Source organism: Rhopalosiphum maidis, chromosome 3 (genome assembly GCF_003676215.2).
Source record: "Rhopalosiphum maidis isolate BTI-1 chromosome 3, ASM367621v3, whole genome shotgun sequence".
NCBI lineage: Eukaryota > Metazoa > Arthropoda > Insecta > Hemiptera > Aphididae > Rhopalosiphum > Rhopalosiphum maidis.
In genome coordinates, this window is record NC_040879.1 from 56,486,246 (window position 1) to 56,508,265 (window position 22,020).

General features: G+C 26.9%; 1 protein-coding gene across 1 annotated transcript; it reads right to left on the reverse strand.

Annotated features, from left to right (window-relative positions):
• Positions 1-8,054: 8,054 nt before the first annotated feature.
• LOC113556711 (proton-coupled amino acid transporter-like protein pathetic) lies at positions 8,055-17,922 on the reverse strand. The gene is made up of 9 exons (XM_026961823.2): positions 17,341-17,922; positions 14,091-14,252; positions 13,861-14,011; positions 11,492-11,613; positions 10,205-10,289; positions 9,813-10,139; positions 9,561-9,742; positions 9,117-9,451; positions 8,055-9,039 (listed from the first exon to the last, which is right to left on the reverse strand). Exons 2-9 carry the CDS (start codon positions 14,249-14,251, stop codon positions 8,543-8,545), a joined length of 1,860 nt encoding a protein of 619 aa, XP_026817624.1. The 5' UTR covers position 14,252; positions 17,341-17,922; the 3' UTR covers positions 8,055-8,542.
• Positions 17,923-22,020: the final 4,098 nt, after the last annotated feature.

The following is a 22,020-nucleotide window of genomic DNA, read 5'->3' on the forward strand; positions in this document are numbered from 1 at the left end:
TATTGCAAATTTTCATTGGGTTTTTTTTTACTTCGCAATATATGTACTTTATAATATAATATAATCGCCGTGCGGCCGACCGATCTTTATATTTCACTCGTGCCAAATGTATCGATCATCATCGCTAAGAAAGCTGATTTAACAGATTTTTTTTTTTATTGCAAATACATATACCTATTGGCTATAAAAAAATTAATTTCCTCCATTCTATCACTTATATAGTTATATATATATATATATGTATGTGTGTGTGTGTGTGTGTTATATATATGTTATATATTTGCATTTTACTGACAAATTACTTTGTTGAATCTCATTTATTAACTAAACATATATTTGTTGAAAATAATAAATAAAAAAGTGTGCCTACTCGTATAGGTAAGCATGTTTTTAGCAGCTCAATATAAAATTTAATTTTTTTAGGCTAGTCAGACCAGGTATTAATAAGATATTTTACAATAATCACGATAAAATATATATTTAATATGTATTTTTATATACTTACATACACATTATATATATATATATATGTATATAATAAATAATATTAAATTACATTATATGACTATGTGAGTCATGTATCTGATATCACTTTAATTGATTTTAGTACTCAAGTAAATAGACTAGGTGCTTGGCTGCAGCCCATAAGTGCAAAATATGACCCAAATACCTATAAACCAAAAATAAAAATAAATATTCTATAAGCGCAAAAAAATATACCTTATTAACGAACCATAAGCGCAAATAAATTTTACAAAAATAAAGTGTATTTTATCAATATTATATAGTTATTAATTATGTTTTTACAGTAATATTAAAATGAGTTATAACATTTACAATTGAAATTACATATTAGTAATATGATATTACTAGTAATTAGTATAGGTACCTTAAAATTAATTTTGAAATTTGAAGTCACAGTTTTTAAGTAATTTAATCTAGAATTTTTTTTCAATATACATGCAAGTTCTATGCTTTTATATTAGATTTATCAAGTACCATTTGATATAAGCTTATAATGATGTATATATACTGTATAGTTGTTTTATATGATTATCAATTGATAATAATATAGTGTCACTGTAATGTTTTATAATAAAATATGACACGATAATATTATTAAAGTTCTAAATTTCAACTAAAATCGATCACTGTTGTTTTTGAAATATAATAATACTAAGTATATTTTAAGAAATAAATAAAACGAACATTGAAATTTATAGTATAACGGGTACAATATTGTTATCAGATAATATTGGGAGACCTTAACCGTTAATTATTGGTTCGGTTCCATAATTCGTTTTAACCTATAATACACTCTATTTTAGCGCTTTTATCCCACTAATAAGGTACAAAAGTGTAAAATTAATTTTGCTTTTGGTCTAACGGAAAAATTGACGATTTGCAATTTTGGGTTTCACCAAGCTATTTTCATAGCTAAAGTGTGGCGATCCGCTTATAATACAATATTGCAATATAGTTTTATACATAATAATATTCATATAGCAGTTGTACGAAGTAATAACACAAAAAGTTTTTTCCGATGGTCTCAAGTACCCTATATTCATAAAGTCAACAAGGAGGAATAAAATGTGTATATTAAATAGAAAAAGGTACAATTCAATATTTTAATACTGAAGTATATACTACACACTATACGATTTCCAATACATTTATAATTTTTGCTAAGTAATTTGTTCGTTCTAGTTAAAACGATATTATATGGTATAGGTCAATTTAAGCATAAAAACATCGAGTACACACGAAAAATTGCAATAAATGAATTATAATTATTTAGCATTCGATGTAGAATGTTGCACACATACGACATACCAACCTAAGATGACGCTATAAGCCCGCATGTGTCGTCATTCGTCTTCATCTTACCAGAGTACAGCACTACAGCATAATATCAAATTTGTGTTAACCAGAATCGATTTTGTTTAGTTGAATTCATTGTTTGAGTCAATTTCCCTCATATTATTCAATTTTAAGGTAACAACATTATTTTCGTTAGTATGTTAGATTTTTACGATATATTATTTTTATGAGTTAACAGTATGTAAGTAAAACATTTTTTTTTATAAATTTATTCATTGCTTTCTTGAAAATAAAAAATATCATAAGAAACCTATTATTACCTAATACCTGGTTGAATTTACTCTGTATTATATTAACTTCAACCACACATAATTCGCTGAGTACAATTATGCATATACCTATGTTATACGATTGTAATATGAACTATGAAGAATACACTATTGCAGGGTAGGTATAGTGTTTTCTAAAAGTCTTAGACATGTTTGCCTTATTTCTTACAGGTATTACCACTATTAATAATCAAAGGTTATGAAGAAAGTTAATGAAAATAATTTAAGTTAAGTTAAGTAAACATAAGATCATTAAGTTAGATGTTAATAATTAACAAATAATAATAAATTTAACTCTTCAAGTTTAAAGTTAAACTACATTTTTAATTAGTACGTGGATCACATATAGTGTATTTTTTGTTTATTTACATAATATATAACATTATATTATCAAGAAACAAAACAGAAATTACAGTATTATATATTACTATTATCATAGGTCATTAGATTGTTTTTATTTAAAATCGTAATATTACAAAACCATTATTAATAAGATTATAGGTTTCAAAAACGTTTTTATTTTTGACTATATGGAATAATTTTAAAGCAACTGAAAAAGCTGTTATTTCAACAGTTCACTAAAATAGTTAAGTCCTTACGTTAACTAGAAAATTAATTATCTATTTAAGTAAAAAAACTAAAAATAAATAAGCTTAATTTTTTAATTAGTTAGTACCCACATTTGCCAATGATTATTATTAATACCACTATAATTCCATGACTTAAGTTTATTAGCTGCCATCTTTGGTTCAAAAAAAAGTCTTCGATTTGACATATCGATGGAGGTGGCAGTGGAGGTAACCGGATTTCACCACACTATGACATTGCTACACTATATTCCGAGGTCACGGCTAAACATAAAACATGCGTTAATATTGTCGAACACTCGTGTACTAGCGAATCATAAACTTATTTTTCGTATGTTATTGTCACTTGATAGCAATAATACATTTTGGCGTTTTGCAAAAGATTGTGATAAACAATAAAAAAATAACAAACAAAATGATATATTATGTCAAACTTTAAAATTGGTAAAATGTAATAAACAGATATACAGATTAATACAAAACTGCTGAACGTGACATAAATTCAATTTTAATCTTAGCGAAATTAACATTTTTATTAGTATCTTGGAGATGATAGGCATTGTAATTTTTACGAATAATAACGTTTTTCTTTTAATGCAATTTTAGGTTTTAACATTGCACACTTGAATATTTAATATATAGTCATCACTCGTCAACCTAATTATATATTATGCTAATTAAAAAAAAAAAAAAAGAAATAGAAAATCTCAAAATCGTAAATTGTGTAAGCTAATCAATAATTCCATTTCACTATACTACAACTGTCACAATTTATGAATACATTTTATGATTGCGCAATACCGGCAATCATTAATTATACTAAAATGGGTCAATTGGTGGCTCGCCTGTATATTTTTTTTAAGTATGTAAATATTAACTTTTATTTGTTCTTCGGTGTTCATTGTTCATGATATTTGTCATTATAGAACAACTTGAAAATAATTACTGTATTTCGCCTATTCTAAAAATGCATAATATGATTATAATGGGACACTGCTGTATATAGACTCGCTGTAAACATGATTTAGAAATACAAGTTGTTGTGTACGTGAGCCATAAATATTAAAATAAAATATACATTTAAATAATTATATGACATATAAGTTATAAATTTATAATTATAATATTATACCATTACAAACTACAGTAAACAATCCACGTGATATTCAATGCGATTAAGATTATTATGCTTTACACATTGTGCTTATATTATGCTTTATATACAGCAATGGGACGTTTTGACACTAACGTTCCGGTACGTGGCCACATCGGCGATAAATGTAAGATTTTAAGTAGATAAGTATCATTAAAGAAATAATGTATTAATCAAATACAAAACCATGCAATATTTTCGACTGTTTAATCACGTTGTTAAAAAAAAAATCCAAAATTAATACAAAAATGAATGAGTTAAATAAATAACAAAAATATTAAGTATTTATTAATAAATAACATATAATTTTAAACCAATATTATTTTTGATACCTCTTAAAAATAATATTTTTTTTTAGTCATCAATTCATTTTTTGTGTTTGATAGTGTCTCGAAACGATTTTAATTTCTTTGTGGAGGACTGTTATTTTATAAAATATAGTGATATACTGTTTGTAATAAGTATCATGTCCCAGTTGAAATTCGTTTAACCTAGTGAAAACACAAAATGTAATACTATTATATTTCAATAACAAAATATAGTTCTTCTTTTTTTTTAAATTTTTTAACAATCAAAATACAAATGTTATCAAACCAATACTACTATTCAGAGGCATAGCCAGAATTTTTTTTATGAGGGAGGAGGGGCTAAATACTTTTAACTTGAGTTATTGAAAATCAAAAACAACAACAAAACAAAAATACTGATAATATATTAACGTTGATTTGCCGTTAACGTACTTACTATTTTAAATAATTAAAATTTGTAACACAATTTCCATATTTAAATTTAAATATCTTAAAACAGTATAAAAATACGGCTTATGTAGGCTATAGCCCCTTTAGCCCCCTCTTTGGCTACGCCACTAGTACCTACTATAATTATACCTACTACTACTACGACTACTACTACTACTACTACTTGTATTTTATAGAAAACATTAGAGTATGATTGCATTTAATCAAAAAAATCTCAAATAATATAATATAAATTGTGAAATTTATGTTACGAATGCGTCTATAACAATAATTTATTTGTAAAATTATTTCATAGACCAAAAAAAAAAAAAAAATTAACTAATGAAAACTGAAGTTAAATTAAAAATATCATAGGGCCAAAAAGGTTTGATTTTTAAATTAAAATTTTGTTAATCTATAAATTATAACACATTTCTATGCTACAAGGTTCAAGTTGACTCGAAGAAGAATTCTAGAAACCGATTTGAATTTATCGTAAAGTCTACTCGAAATAAATTGTTTTTACCAGATTTTTGATTTTTTGATTATAATTAATTCAAAAAATGAAATATTTCTTTTTTTTTTAATTATTACTTTTTTAAGATTTAAGAAGATAAAATAAAAAATAAAGGAAAGTCCATCTCAAACAGACTTGATAATAAATTCAAATCTGTTTTTAGAATTATTATCGCTTCATTAGTTCAATGAAATAATCATAACTAAAACATAATATTATAAATAATACATTATATTTTTGTTCATCTCATATAGGTTATGTTTTAATAATTAGTGATATGCCTAATCCAATTTAACAAATTAATTCATTAAAATAAAAAAACATAAAAATCAATTTTCCTATTATTTCAGAAATGCATTTTACTAGTTATTGTTATAATATATATATTCAATATTCATGTTCTATATGCAAAGATCAAGTATTATTAATTACTTATAATTATAAACTATGAAAAATATTTTTTTTCCGAAAGTCATATAAATATTTATGTGTATATATATAATAATAAAACAATAACTTAGAAATAATTGTCGAAAGTTGCTTACAGTCAACAGCATATTATTATAAATTTAACTATGTACATATAATACCTATGAATGTACCTACCTACTAATATTCAATTTTCATTTGAAATTTAGTCATAATACTTTTAATATTATAAATATTTTAATATAACTTTAAGCTACATAGAAAAAAAGTTACATATTATTACTCGAAAAAAAAATAATTACATAATATTTAATATTAAAAGTGAAATTTTGATTATTTATTAAAAATTAATAACAACTTAAGTTATTTTAATAGTTAAATTCACTCCAGACACGTTACCAAAGCCGGCCCTTTAAGAAAAATCAAAGCCTAAATTGACCCTTTCAATTTTATTTTTAAATATTTTAATTATTATGGCATTTAATTGTTTCAATGCATATAAAGTATACTCTGTATAAATTAACAATTGCATAACAAATTTTCCAAAATTCTGTATTAGGTCATCTGTTACTGTAATAGTTTTTATTTAAATATATACTCAGGAGAGTTTAGTTACATAATACATACAATTTTTCAAACGGATAATTCCCTAAATAATAAAACAAAGAGATTTTTATGTGTACATTTGCCACATCTAATAACCTGTTGGCCGTTAACATGTTTATAAATTATCTTTACAGGACGTTCCATAGTTAAAATAGTTTGTTTGGGGACATCTGTTAAATCTTTGTTAGTTGCTTCTATTCTAAACGCTTCAGAATCATGACAATGTCTTTTAATAGACAATTTTAATACATTAAAATTATTTACACAAACATATAATATATATTCAAGCCGAACAAAATAATTCTTTTCGACGACATCGCTAAACCTTTTTTCTTTCCTCACACTAGATTTATCATAAATATATATATATATATATATATGTTTATAAAACTTTAATAATTATGATCACGTTTTTATTGGCTTGTACTTTGACTTTTGTAATACTTGAAAATATAATGATAAGCACAATAGAAACACACATAATATGACGCCGCCGCAGTGATGCATTAGTGAACTGCATATCTGCATCGTCGGTGAAGAACCTTTTCGAACCATTTTATAATCATTAGCCGTATTTTGTTTATGTTCGATAAATACCACTACCATCACTTGAGTATAATAATAATTATTAACATATTTACATTAAATATCATTGTTATATCGCTAATATAGTCTAGCACCGAATCGTCCGATAGCATTGTCATTTCCACGAAATGTCCAAGATCCGCATTATATATAAAGGTACCTATGTCTATGTATAATTAATAATTATTACCAATATGCTTATTATAATTGTTGGTCGCAAGACGCAAGTTTAACATGCACACATAGTATACCTATTTCTTATAATCTAACTTAGAATTTAATTATATAACAAATTATTAACATTCTAAAATTAAATTTAAATCTTGCACAATAATATTGGTGTAAGTATTAATGTTTCAACATGATATAAGAATATATTTGTATAACTTATAGGTTATATAGAAAAATACATATAACGCAAAGCACTCTATATTATGAAAAATATGACAATTCGTTAATACCTACCTACAATAGCTACATCAATACCGGATCTCGCCACAATATTGTCATGGTCACAACTGAGGTTTTAGATTTTTTTTTATACAGAAATACCGAATAATATTTATTATTTAATGTTTATTTATTCAATTTATCATAATTTTATTATGATTAAAGTGCTTTGATAAGTTCTACTACACACACTATATTATTATATTACCTACTATAATAATATTGTATGAACTGATTTGATTCGATTGTGGTTAGAATTTAGAAAAATAAAAACTTAGGTTTTAATTGATTTTTAAAATTTTGATTTCCAAAAACTAAGGTTAATTTAGAATGCTAAAATGTATATGTAGTATTGTATTTAACAAAATGTAACAATACCTATTAACATATTATACTTAACTGTTTTAAAAAAAATATATATATATATTCAAGGATTTTTTCAAGAAGGTACTTTCAACCTTATAGTATGTGCTTATATACATATTCTTTAGATTAATAGCAAATGCATAAATATAACTATCTAAATACCTAAAATATTATCGAATTATTTAATTAATATAAATACTATGATTCAATACACTCTTATAGTTCTTACACTGACCTTGAGAAAATAGATACTTACTAGTATAAAATGCATAAATAAATAACTGTATGATAAGTATGTTGAAAAAACAATTTAATATGTATTTCGAACAAAAAGAAAATATGTATAAGGTATATAAAAAATTATACCAATGGTACAATCATTTGCCATTTTCATTATTTCATAAAAAAAATATGTATATTGATTTCAACTATTTTACAAATAGCAATTGATGAAATGCAAAATATATTTAAAAAAAAATGTCTTATAAAATTAGTAACATATGACAGTGAAAATGTGAAATAGTAGTAAAATATAATAATTTAGAAATAATAATGACATTAATAAATATGTACCTACTATGATATTTAAAATTATGTGATGGTACATTTTGTTTTCAACGCGTTTGTATAGAACAACACGTTGAGTTGATCAAATAAAAGAAGAAAATAACACATTTTCAATAAAAATAAAAATAAATAGGTCTAAGACAGATAGCATCAGTCAATAACAATACCTACCTATAACAATAATATTATGACAATAGACCATTAGGAAAAAATTATGATATTATAATTATGTCCGAAGTATATTAAACACATAAGGAGACTATACGAGTGAAATAATCTATAATTTATAATGCTAACACTCATATAGTCAACATATCTCTTTACAACACCTCTTCACGTGTTGTAAAAATTATGTAAAGTATGGGTTGGTGTCTCGCGGTGTTTATGCATATCGATTAATTTATTTCTTTTGTCAGATACGCTGTTTCCGGCCCCGGACCTATAGTAGTCGTTATTATTGCGATGGTAGAATTCACTTTATCACTGGATCCGTAAGAATGAAATATGTCAACCAAAGATGCATATGCCCCAGAAATCATGGCAAATAAAGCGAGTAAAATGATGGCCACGTCCTTGGCAGCTGTCAATCGGCTCATACCCTTCTTTCTGGTACCCAATTCATCACTGCTCATCCTCCTTTCCTGTTGTTGTTGTGTAATACCACCACATTCTATACTCATGTCGTCAAACATCGCATAGTTATCGACACCGTCAAATCTTAAATCGTTTTCTGAATCTGAGTCCTCGTTATGGTCACCATTATCGTTGAAATGGTTCCAAAATACAACCAAATGAATTGCAGCCGGGCACAAAAGTCCCAGGATGGAGAAAAACACTGCCCCGAATAAAGAGATGATGGGGGCAAGGTTGGGTACGATAGCAGCAATACCAACTGCAATAAATATATCAAATAAATATGAGTATCGGTACACTAGAACGACATTATATCAATATAATATGGTACTGTACAAGTGCCCAGGATCATTAAGGCCCGCATGACATAATACTCCCAGTCCACGAACTTTTCTTGCTCATCCAGTTCTTCTTCAGTCTGTTTTTTCTCGTTGTTTGTTGAATGGTTCATTGTTGAAGTAACCGTGGTCATGGTCACTATAGTACCGGCAATGGCGCTTACAGTGGAAGTTTCTTTATCTGTCGTTGGAGTGCAATATTTGGCATCCAATTTACGTTTATGTAGCCAAGGCCCTAAGCGAGACCAGACGATCTCACTGGGGACACAAAACTGCAAGCCATATGAGAAGAGTATCGACAGTGTGACCATGATCTTAACTGCCTCAGCAAATCTATTATTTGAAACGGCCAAAAGAATTACAATTATTAATATCACTATTACTAACCTGTCTATCTTCAGTTTTATTATTGATTACTAGTTACAATACAAAAAATACGTACAAATCATTGGGAAGATTGAGCGTAATCGAACCTTCTGTGGTATTTCCGAAACGCAAATATCCCAGGAAACCAGCCACCGAGTATAAAAATACGACTAGAGTCATGGCAGCATTCAACACTCCGCACGGGCGGGCCCGGAGAAAATGCTCTGGGTGGCGCATTGAGTTCTCAATCGGTAGAACCTGTCATATAAGAGTATTATTATCGAAGTAATTATACATTAATTGAAATTGTCTGAAATATAATACATACGGTGCCGATACCCTCCATGGCAAAGACAACAGTAGCAAAGAACAGCGGCATGTGTGCAATAGTGCCAACCCATGGGCGTGATGCCATATCTGGCAATGGTACTGCTGCTAGCACAGCTTCTTTGCTGGAAAATGGACTGACACCGACCACCACCCACACCATGGAGCAACCCAAGCCGACTAATATAAATGTTGTCGCCACGGCTGAGAAGGGGACCAACACTCGGAGTGAACGAATGATGCCGAGAGGAAGAATCGGCAAGGCGAGTCCCAAGATCCAGGTGCGAATGGAGAAATGCCACTCTTCAGGCGTGTGGTTGTCTGCGACCTGGAATAAGTCAAAGTAAAAATATGATGAAAGCTGTTTCATGTTAATATAAAGCTGTTATATACCTGTTTGAACGACGCCGAGACGAGTATGACGTACACACAGTTACCGAAATAATATGTGCAAAACAATGCAGCATTAACAAACCCTCTTTATCGTGAAGTTTTTGTAGATTATTAAATGAACAGCAACATAACAATAACAATTATTTGTAGTCACAGGACATAAAAAAAAAAATGTAAGAATATCGTGTTATTATTTATTGTGTATTTTTTGAAAATATAAATTATACGTTCTGACACTAGCAATATGATACAAAAAAAGATTTTAACTCAAACTAGACAAATAATTAAGTTTTTTACTTTAGAAATAGTTGTTAGGTTTTATTTGTTTAATTGTTATAGTTTTTCCATAAAATATTACAATTTTATAGAGCTAGTATTTAAAAGAGATAGATTATTCGCAATAATATCAAATATGTATATTGTATAAGGTAATACAATCGAAATATTATAATTTATGTGAATATATTTAATTTTGTTGCTAATTTAAAAATAATGAATACGAAGACTTGATTATTTTACCGATAAAATATTAAATAAATGTGTAAAAATTGTAATTAATATTTGTAAATTTGTCAATAAGAGCCCAGTCCCTATAATTACAAATGAAAAAATAATAATAACTTTATTCATTTATTGTAACAATAACATTCATAATTGACATTTTCGAAAATAGATTACAATATTACAGCTACTCCTAAAAGCAGACCTTGTGCTGGGGTAGCGATTCTTATCGGTTTACATATATATATAATAATTTACAGTTTATTTAAATTTAGTTTTTAATAAAGATTTTTTGTACCAGAAATGCTCAACATTTTCATTATATTATTGATTTAACGTTGAATTTTGGAAAATGTACTTAGGTTATTGGTTTAAACAAAAAAAAAATGTTGAGATATAAGTTATAGCTATTATAGTTGAACTATAGGTATATATAACTTCTTAGTGAATTAAAATCTATTATCAGGATTTTTTCTAGTAGGTACCAATTTATTATATAATTGCTAATTATATTGGATAAAAATAACTACCATGTTTATGCATGATATTTGGTTATGGATTAAATAGAAATCTTGTACGCTGAATATACATTCTTGAGTATTTGATAAAGGCATATATATATATGTGTGTGTGTGTGTGTGTGTGTTCATCTAAAACCAACCTTCAAAGGATATTTCTTAGAATAACTAGAAGGTCAGATTTATGATGTTATATTCGATATAGTAAAATAGCACGCAGAGCTGTTAGCTTAATTTTATAATAATAATTAATACTCCATCGTCATACTTGGCGAACGAGGCCCAGGCGCGAAATCGGTGCGGACCAGTCTTAAATGCCAAATAAGCGGTGTCGGCGAATCCGAGGGCTGGACGACGTGTACGACGGGCCAGTGTTTGTGAGCACAGCACCTGGGAAAAGAGTAATACGTTTAATAAGTATTGGAAAGTTATTTAACCTATGTTAGAAATTACTGTAACAAAATTAATTTTTATGTTATTTAATTACATTTTGTAGTAAATAATTTATATCACATATAAGTTATTTTTCGTAGTAAATTTTCTAAATTACTTGTTATTATTTTATTTAACGCATTAGAACTTAGAAGTATCATTTGATAAATTATTAGTATATAAGATGTAAATATATCATATATCATATAAATATGATTTTTGGTATTAACCAAGCACTAGTTTTAAATAAGTAATATAAAAAATGTATATTGTTATTTAAAATAAATATTAACGTGTTTAACATTTAACAATATTATTGTCTTCATTGGTTCTTAAATAAATATTTTATATAATTTAATATTGTTAATTATTATTACGTCGTTCATATATTATGATAACTAATAAATAATAATATAAGTTATAAGTTGCTGCAGTATTTAAAAAACAGTGTGTTGTTGTATTACGTGTGTAACAGGCATTAACAGCATTAATAACATTAAAACGTAATCAAATTTACCTATGCTATAAAAACGAAATAACTTTATTAACATTTTTTTGCGAAATAGTAATAGAATAACCGAAAAATTATAAAAGAATATCATAATGACAGCCTGTAGAGCTACGCAAATTATAGACCATGGCAGTATATTAGTAAGCGTGTATTAAAAATAAAACGGCGCGGATACTACATTCATTTGAAACTGCGTTACAAATTACATTATTACATTACTACGTGTACATGAAAAGAAAAGCTTGGCCTTCGGACAGCAGTATGCCGACTGATTTTCAGTGCTGTGCATATTGTTTACTGAACTACTCCGGTATACCACTAATAATTGAGTTGGTTACTTTAATGTTTTCAAATTGAATTGATTCAAATGATTTATCAATTGTTGTATTCGAAAAACAAGAATATTTTAATATTTATATTGCTATCAATAATTTATTCATACATATTAGTAAAATAGTTGGACGAACTAATTTTAGAAAAATTAAACGCATACAGTTTTAAGTAAATAAATAAATTTAATTTAATATATTATTACTAGCTATTATTAATTAATTTAAGCCTTGTATAGTTAAAACTAAATTTGTTCGTGATTTTTATGAATTTAGTAAAAGTTTTTAAAAATTGTGACTATATATTTACGGGGGGTTTTTTTTTTTTTTTTTTTTGAAATAGGCTATAATAAATTTATGTGGAACCTTAAGTTATATTAAATTTTAAAGCTTTTTTAGAAAAAAAATCAATACATAAATTGAAAATAAACTACATTTCAAATATCTATTAAATGCATAAAAAAGGCCAAAATTTAAAATCACCTTTAATTCTAATATGAATATTTAGTGAAAGTTTTAAGTATTTACAGCTATTTAGTTTTGAATTACAACAAATAAACAATAACTTTTTTTTTCCAATAACTGGTAGGTAATTATACTTAATATTAATTTTTTTGTATTATATTAGTAAGCTGTTTCCTATTTAGACTATTTTATTAATGACCTCCCATAAATATAATTTACTACCCAAAACCCTTCAAAGTTTAAGGTTAAAAGGCGGTTATAGATACAAAAAATATTTATATTATACATTTCATTGTAAAAATAATACATTTGTTGCTCTGCTCAGAATCTAAAAATTATTGAATACCATAATCTAAAATATGCGTACATCGAGAGAACAGTAAGATGAAAAAACATCGTCGAAGTTAATTTTCTTTGAATAACAATTATATAATATTAAACAATAATATTTTTTTGTTTGCCGACCGATAAAATGCAGGTGACATACTTATTATGACATGAGTTCAGAGAGTGTCTAAACTGTACACAGTGTGATAGTTTTCTGTCAATTTTAGCATTTCATTTAAAACAATATTTGAAGTACGTACTTGTGTCTAATACGTTATAACAACAAAAGATTTTTTCAAATACATTTATCATTAATTATGTATTTCCGAATGAGCTTTTAATGCTTTTCATTTTTTTTTTTTTTTTTATTGAATGGCTATGTATTTATTTTTATCTATTGTACTCTACATTGATAGACAAACTATCTTTTAGGTACGTACAACAACATAGTATTACCGTACATATAATAATGATATGCTTGGCGAGTGCGAACGGACGTGCGTGCTTATAGGGTGGAATCGATAGGAACGATCGTATGAAACACAGAGCGGTCCGCTGTATTATAATACTCACCAGGAGGTAAATGCAGTGCGCGCACAGTGCCCCGATGGCGGCCGTCCCGAATAGGCCAAAAATGAGCCCGCCATTTTTGAACGCGTTCGGCATGGCGAGGACGCCGGAACCGAGACTGCTCTTTATCAGATGTAATAAGGCGCCGGTCGCACTGAAAAACCGTTTTGTATTTGAAACGTGGGGCCGCGGGATGGATACAAATAATAATAATAATCTGGTTTGTAACTCACGTGGTCGAGTTGGAGTTGTCACGCATCTGGAACGGGTCGTACGGCAGCTGCTTTTCTCCACCCTTGACATGATGCCACCCCTGAGTTCCGACGTTGCCGTCGCAATCGTTGCCGTTGTTGCCGTTTGCGCCGCGGCCCTTCGAATTTACTGTGTGTTTCATACTGCGGGAGATGCCAATAAACGTTCGTTAATTATTATAGGTATCCCTGTATATAGTCATTAGGTAATACCTATATATTATGGGCGGGACGTTGATTTGTCGTCATTATAACGATATGGTATCTTCGGTTATGCATGCGAATCGTCATGTCGGTATCATAGTATTATAATATAATGGTTTTATATAGATGATGGAGAGAGAGAGAGAGAGTACTTCGACAGACAATTGTGCCCAAAACGACAATATGATAAAAATATAAGCAATTCCATTGAACAGAATATTATACCGCAGGTATGATTCATATTTAATATTTTCTAAATCAAACGTACAATGTACATTACCCAAACAGCTAAAGTCAAATTTTTTCATCGGGTATTGTACTTTCAATTTATTTCAAATATTCAAATCGATTTCTATTATTCAATAATCGAGATTATAATATTATTATTTTAATTACATACAATTTTTAATAAAAATGATCCAATCTTAAGTTATATGTACATTTTACTCGCAAGCATGAGATATAACATGTTAATGGCAATAAACATCAATCATATTATGGAAACAATATCTCTTAATAAACTTATATATATATATTATTCAAAATCGCTGTTTAATATACAAATACAATTTTAGTTATTTGATTAAAAAAAAAATCAATTATTTTTTTAATTGGGATGAAATATATAGGCCACCCAGTGGAATTCTAGGTACACTGATCTACATAGTTTTCCAATCTCTCCATAAAGATAAAAATATATAGTAACATGTAAGTCTCGTATAATTGATTGATATCATAAAAAATCTTTGGAATTATAATTAGTAATATACAAAATATATAACTAATTGAACATAAAAAAAATCAATTCAAATCTATATGAAGTCTCAATTAAAAAAAAAGAACAATTTTAAATATTATATATATATATATATATATATGTATATATTGCAGGGCACTGAAATATATTGTCCCCTATAATAAACTGTTGGTTCAAATAAACCCTATATATTATGTGGCTTTGCATCCTGCCATACTCTCTCTATGTGCAATATTATACTGAATGGGTGGCATTCAACGCTTCGATATATTATATATTTTTTATTTGAATGGTATGTGTTATTATTTATTTTTTTTGTTTTGTTTTTATTGAGATGTCTTTTGATGTATTCTTAATGTACAAGTGTAATAATCATAGTATTTTTTATAGTGATTATAAAAAAAAAAATCATTATGTTTTGAATTTTGATAAGACTACTATACATTTTATAAATTGTAATCAAATAAAAGAGTTAAAATACTTTAATTCGTTTAGGTTTTTTTTTTTTGATCAACTGTAAAAGCAAATACATAAAATAGTTAATTTTAAAATTAATAAAATCATATTATGTTATAGTTATGTTTATAATTAACTTTAAAATGATGATTTAGTATTTTGAAAATTATGTTATTAACTACCTCATACACCATCGTCAATAAGTTTAACTCAAAAATAGGTATTCATTCAAGTTTCATCCTACTATCTCACTTAGTTTTAAACTTGGATTTTGCGTTTATTATATTTATATGTGTATAAGAAAAGAATATTTTATGTTATATTTGGATATTTTGCAATGTATTATTGACTATCGTGTTAAAAATTCATAATAAATATATCTGTATAGTTTAAAAATGTACATATATATATAATATTTTCTGCAATCTAAAGAAGCTGTGCAACTTTTTTTTTTTAAATAATTTTATTTATACTAGCGCAAAATGCATAATATAGTATGTTATTAATATCATTGAAATAAATAAAAACCATATACCTGAATATAAAATTTATAAATCTTAAGTATTAATAATACATTATTATACAAAATATTAATATTCACATATTATTATATTTTATGGCTATACTTAACATATTTATTAAAATATATTATTTTAGAATTAACTTTGGTTGCTTTTATTAGGTAATAAAAGCACTTATAATAATATGTAATACTCAAATTTAAAATTAATTTATGACTTTTTATGAACTATAGTTGCTTGTTTCATATAACGAGCCAGCACAGTACTATTCAAATAATAATTAAAAATTTTTCGATTAATAATTGTTTAAAACATTTCATAAAAATGTGTTTCTATTAAACATATAAAAAACTGCTTATAAATCATGAATGTAAGTTAGCGTCCTCATATAACACGATAAAAAAAGTTAGAGCACTCGCCTTCAATGACTATTTAGTTTTCGACTTGTCATATCTTACATAATAAATCGTAATAGGGCAAAGTAATATTTATCAAAATGCTAAAGAAATATTTGTTTAGTTTCGATTAAATAAGTACAAATATATACTCGATTACGATTGGAAGTAAAATATATGTTAAAAAATGTTAACATTGAGTGCTCATCAAACAATATATTTTGTTCTTGTGTCTTTTTAACGGTAAATGTGTGTAAAAGTCTATAGCGATATCATTCAAAGGGGAAGACTTTTACCTGTATAGGTACTATAAATTGTGCCTTCGTCAGCATACGCACGATTATGAACATGTATTTATATATGCTCGTATTTTATGGACGCAAATAATGACGACAAATAATATAAAAAAAAATAAAATAAAATAATAACGCGAAATAATAACTGTTTACACTCGTCGAATCACTTCAACTTCAAGAGCATGTACCTACATGCCAGCATAAAAAAAATATACAATCCACTATTCGCCGTGCTTTCGCGTAGTCGTTATCTTACGCAAGACACAAACACGCGGCACCTGAAGCCTAATCGTCCCACTTATGCATTTCTTATTTCCTTACCGTTGTTACTGAGAGTAAAAGCTTTTAACAAAAAATGTTTACATCCTCTCGAGATTCGAGGGAGCGGTGGCGGCCACTCGATCTAAATGACGGTTGCGTCACGCACCACAACGCTTTGTATATCTTACTCATAATCATACTCATAGGTACAACAAGTTGCGATACTTATATCCCATATTTGCAAGAAAGACATTACACGTGTAGATACACGCGAAAACGACAAAATAAAAAAATCGACTGATGAATTGGAAAAAAAAAAAAGAAAGAAAAAACGACTCATACCTTTAGCAGCTGGGGCTGCGGGTGGTGGTGATGGCGATTTTGGCGTATGCTATTGCTAACGGTGCTGCAGCAGAAACGCTGCGATTTTCTTTTGTTCGACGCAATTGTCACGGTCGCTGTTGCTGCTTTTCTCGTCCAGTCGTTGCGGTTTCCGGTAAATGGTATCCGGCGTGACCGCTGTACAGAAGTAGCGGTCGTCGGTCGGATGTGAGTGATTGTCGACGACTGAACAGATTTTAGACTACTTAAATGCGTATACGAGTAAAATATATGACGACGAAGGCGACAATTATTATCGATATATAATTTAATTAATTTCGATGCTAATTACGCGTAGACTGCTGCTATATTATAGTTATTATCTATATCAGCGACTTCTATAATATGCTCTTTAAGTCAGCGGTGGTGAGACCAACTGTTCGGTCGATAAATGAAGCGAAGTCGAGTTGCTGCTGCTGTCGTTGCTGGCTTGTGACTGTTACGCCTACCACTAGACGAAACTATAATAATATGTCGATGAATGAACGAATTTGACAACAGAATGTAATAATAATATTGTATATAGAAACGATATAATTATAATGAGTGCGTAGATTGCACTAATTTGTCTTAATGATAGAATCAATCGAAGCAGCTATACGTTCCAAAGTGGCGATGACGGCGGCACCTCATCGTAATGACAATGGCGATAACGCGCGCGATAATAATTACTCTGACCATGGGCGTCGAGAGAGCAGTACGCGTAACCGAATGCGATTTGAACGCGCAGAAAATCGAACACCAATATTATATTAAAATACCGTATAGTATGCAAATGCCAATAATACATCGTATAATATATATTATTACACGCTATCACCTATATAAACGACGATGATAATGCTTTTAGCATGTGTAGAGGTACCAGACGCCTATTGTCCTACAGTTAAATAATTGTACGCCGGGATCACCTATTGATTTTTGTATATTAAATCGATTTCGGTTATCGCGTTATTAACATATACTTATTAAAATAAATAATAATATAATAGATATTCACTATCCGTATATCCAATTATTTTAAATACCTACGAGTTCGTAATTGTTATGGCACGATTTATTATTTGCGTGTTAATTATAAACGTTCTTTACGAATTATTTTATCAAAACAATATAGTATAATATTATTATTTTTGTCATTTAAAATGGCAGAATCAATATATTATAATTTATTATAAAAACCTATACTTATACAATATATGGATGACTTTTTCTATCGAGTAGTTTGTCCGTTTAATTTAAGTAGCCCATATTATACTCATTGTACCATACTGCAATAGAGCACAGATTATCTGTCTTTGGAAAAAACTAAGAGTATTCAAGACTCGAGATTCAATATTCAAAGTTTACTCGATGTGAACAAGTTGGTTTTAAGCAACCAGTCATATTTGTTTACATTTGTTTAATAATGTAATTCAAGAATAGCCTTATGAGACAATAATGAAGGCACTGGAGCGAACGTTAATCAGCTTGCTATAATTAACAAGCTATTCCTTTGTTTGTACCATTAATAAAATATAAACTACAATATAATTTATGTTTTTAAATCTACGCTCCATTTCTGTGGTTCTTATAATAAATAACTACTACGACATTAAAAAAATTATAACCGTAAACGATAGTTGATAAATATAAAATAATTATTATTTCAATCGACATTTAGATGAAATATAATGTTGTATATAATGTTTTAATAAATGTTAATAAAATAATAAGTAATAATATTTAATATAATATCATTTTAAAACACGCCTTGTGATTTTGATTTAATTTTGATAACATCAAGTTATAATTTTTTCTTAAACATTATTATTTATGTTTAATCTGAATTATATTATATATTATGAATAACTAATGAAATTACCAAATAATAATATAAAGTAATACATTTAGTAAAGATTATCTATTACTACAATATTAATTTCATACTTAATATTAATATATTATTCGTATCTATAATCTATAACTAGTGTTTGCTTTAAACATTATATTTAGAGTCTCACATCTCTAGAGTGACGTGTTTTATGATCTATTATTTTAGAGTAGTTAAAAAGATTTAATCTTTAATTTCAAGAGTGGTATCTGGTAGAAAATGAGATTTAGTTGATCAAAAAGAAAAATAAAAAAAAAAAATACGTAGTACAGGAATATTATCTATCGCTAATTTTTGATGAAATCAATTTTGTTATATTGTTGTAATTAATGTAAATCAATCACGAAAAACCAAATGTACTTGAATTTTTCACCAATTAATAAATATTTATATTAATGCTCTCAGACATAGCGATACTTGGTATGTGTTGATATAATATCAATCATTGTTGTGAGAATACTATTATAGTATGATTTTATTTTTATTAAATATTAATTAGTATGATTATGTAGTTGTGGTATACAGTGAAATGTTGAAATTACTTAAAGGTTTTTTTTGAATACTTAGATCGTATCAATTATCATGGAAATACTGTAACCATTAAATAAAATAATAAATAACCCGGCATTTGCAATTTAAGTAAACCAGATAAATAATTTAAAAAGTTATAATGTTTATTGAAATAATTAAAATAAATATCCATTCGATGTTCCTAGATAGAATTATAATTTTTAACTTAATTTTATAAGCGTTTAAATTAACTTAAATTATTGAGTACTTTTTATCGTCATAGGTTTTTGAGAAAATTTATTTTTAAGTGCTTTAATTTATCTGTTTTTTTTTGAAAACTTACCTTTTGGTATATATGTTTTTATCTTTTCATTGAGACATTTTAAACATTTTTCTGTTCCTGGTTTTACATTAAAAGAATAAACATTAAGTAATAGTAGCTACAAATTACAATATACACACCAATAAATTAAACATGAGTTTTAAATATTATAGGTAGTTACACAACATATTTACTGTTAAAAATTAATTAGTATTTCGATAATATGCGGTGAAAATAAAACTTTTGTATTTTTAATTTTTTTATGCATACATACCAATATAATGGGCATGATGAGTAAAGTTGAGTACCGAGAAGCGGTTAAACATCATGATATTATGTTTTCGATACTACAATAGTTTTAACTTTTAATGACCTGCATTATTGAAACATAAATACAGTTACCTATTTATAAAAATAATTATTTTATTTTTATGGTAATGCGCCTTCGTTATCTCGAAAATTATAAATGCGCTTTGCTATATCATAATTGTTTTTAACTATTTAAATGTAGACATATGTATATAATACTACATAATACTATAATCTACGTGTATATACGTAGACTAAGTTGTTAATACAGTAAGTATCTTGTTATTATTAATATAATGTAACACTGTGTCATTCAAACAAACCGTGTAAAATGTAAATCTACAAATTACAGGAATTTTTCAAGACTAACTGCAGTTTTTCTGTTTACAAATTGAATCAAAAATTAATGTGGTTAAATTTCCGCAACTACTGTCGAGATAACCTACAAATAACATTAGAAACAAATGTCTGAATAGCTTAGTCAATAAACGCATTTAATATACTTTTGTTTTGTTCAGACAACAACAAATTAAGTCCCAATCGTAGTTAAATCAAAATGTTTTAAAAATAATTTATATATTGTAATTGCATAATTGTCCACGGCGAGTAGGTAGGTAATACGCGTATCTAAGACGTATTGTACACATGAAACGCTGTTGATTTAATAGTTTTTGTTTTTCACAACAAGTTGTTGAATGACGATTTTAGTTAAAATAAAAATTATATTTCACTATTTTAGTACAATATATTAAATTTAATAATTTAGTTTTTGTAATAAATAATAGGTAAATGTATTTTCCAAAATAAAATAACTATATGTTTATAATTTCTAATTTCTAAATCTATGCGATTTTTTAAAATGTTTAGTATATAAATTAGTTGTTTTTAAATATATTTTTGTATTTGTTGAATATAAAATATGCATATAGAACTAGGTATTATATCCATGATAGGTCAAAATTTTAAAATTTGTTTACTTTAAAGTCAATAATTTTTTTGAGACAAATGGGAAAATTGTTTAAGTATCATTTATCATTTATTGATTAATTTTGGTTTATTTTGAATTGATACAATTATAATATTATTCCTAGTCCCTATACACTATAGAAACTTAAAATGTTTACCAATTATATAGTATACAAATATTATATTAATACATTCAATAATTTTGAAAAAAATTATAGAATATTGATAATTTTTTTTGCTAGTTTAGAATTTCGAATAATCTAATTTTTTATTTGGTTTTATTGTTAAATATAATATGTAATATTATAATTAAAACTTATAGAAGACCAGAAAATTTAATAGAACGTTAATTAAATAATAATTTATATAATTTTAACAATAAAAAAATAACGTGGAAGAAGCAGTAGCTTTTATTGGTGAATCGGTACGTAGGCATTAATAATTATTGTAGGTATCATTAAAAATAATTTACATTTTTTTATAGAATTTTTTTGAATTGTAATAATTTATATGCATTATAGTTAATAATATTATCCAACCAAAAATTGCATATTTTTTTCTATTTTCTTGTCATAGTATTTATTATTAATTTTGATTTTGAAACAAAAAAAAAAATATGTGTATACAAACAAAGTTGTTGATACGTATCACTTACTCGTTC

Excerpts from the sequence above, each read along its gene's own strand:
- LOC113556711 (XM_026961823.2), bottom strand. The coding sequence starts at position 14,251 with ATGAAACACACAGTAAATTCGAAGGGCCGCGGCGCAAACGGCAACAAC. Across the intron at positions 11,614-13,860 it reads CGCACTGCATTTACCTCCTG|GTGCTGTGCTCACAAACACT; the intron begins GTGAGTATTATA and ends CTCTTTTCCCAG. Across the intron at positions 9,743-9,812 it reads CCATGGAGGGTATCGGCACC|GTTCTACCGATTGAGAACTC; the intron begins GTATGTATTATA and ends CTTATATGACAG.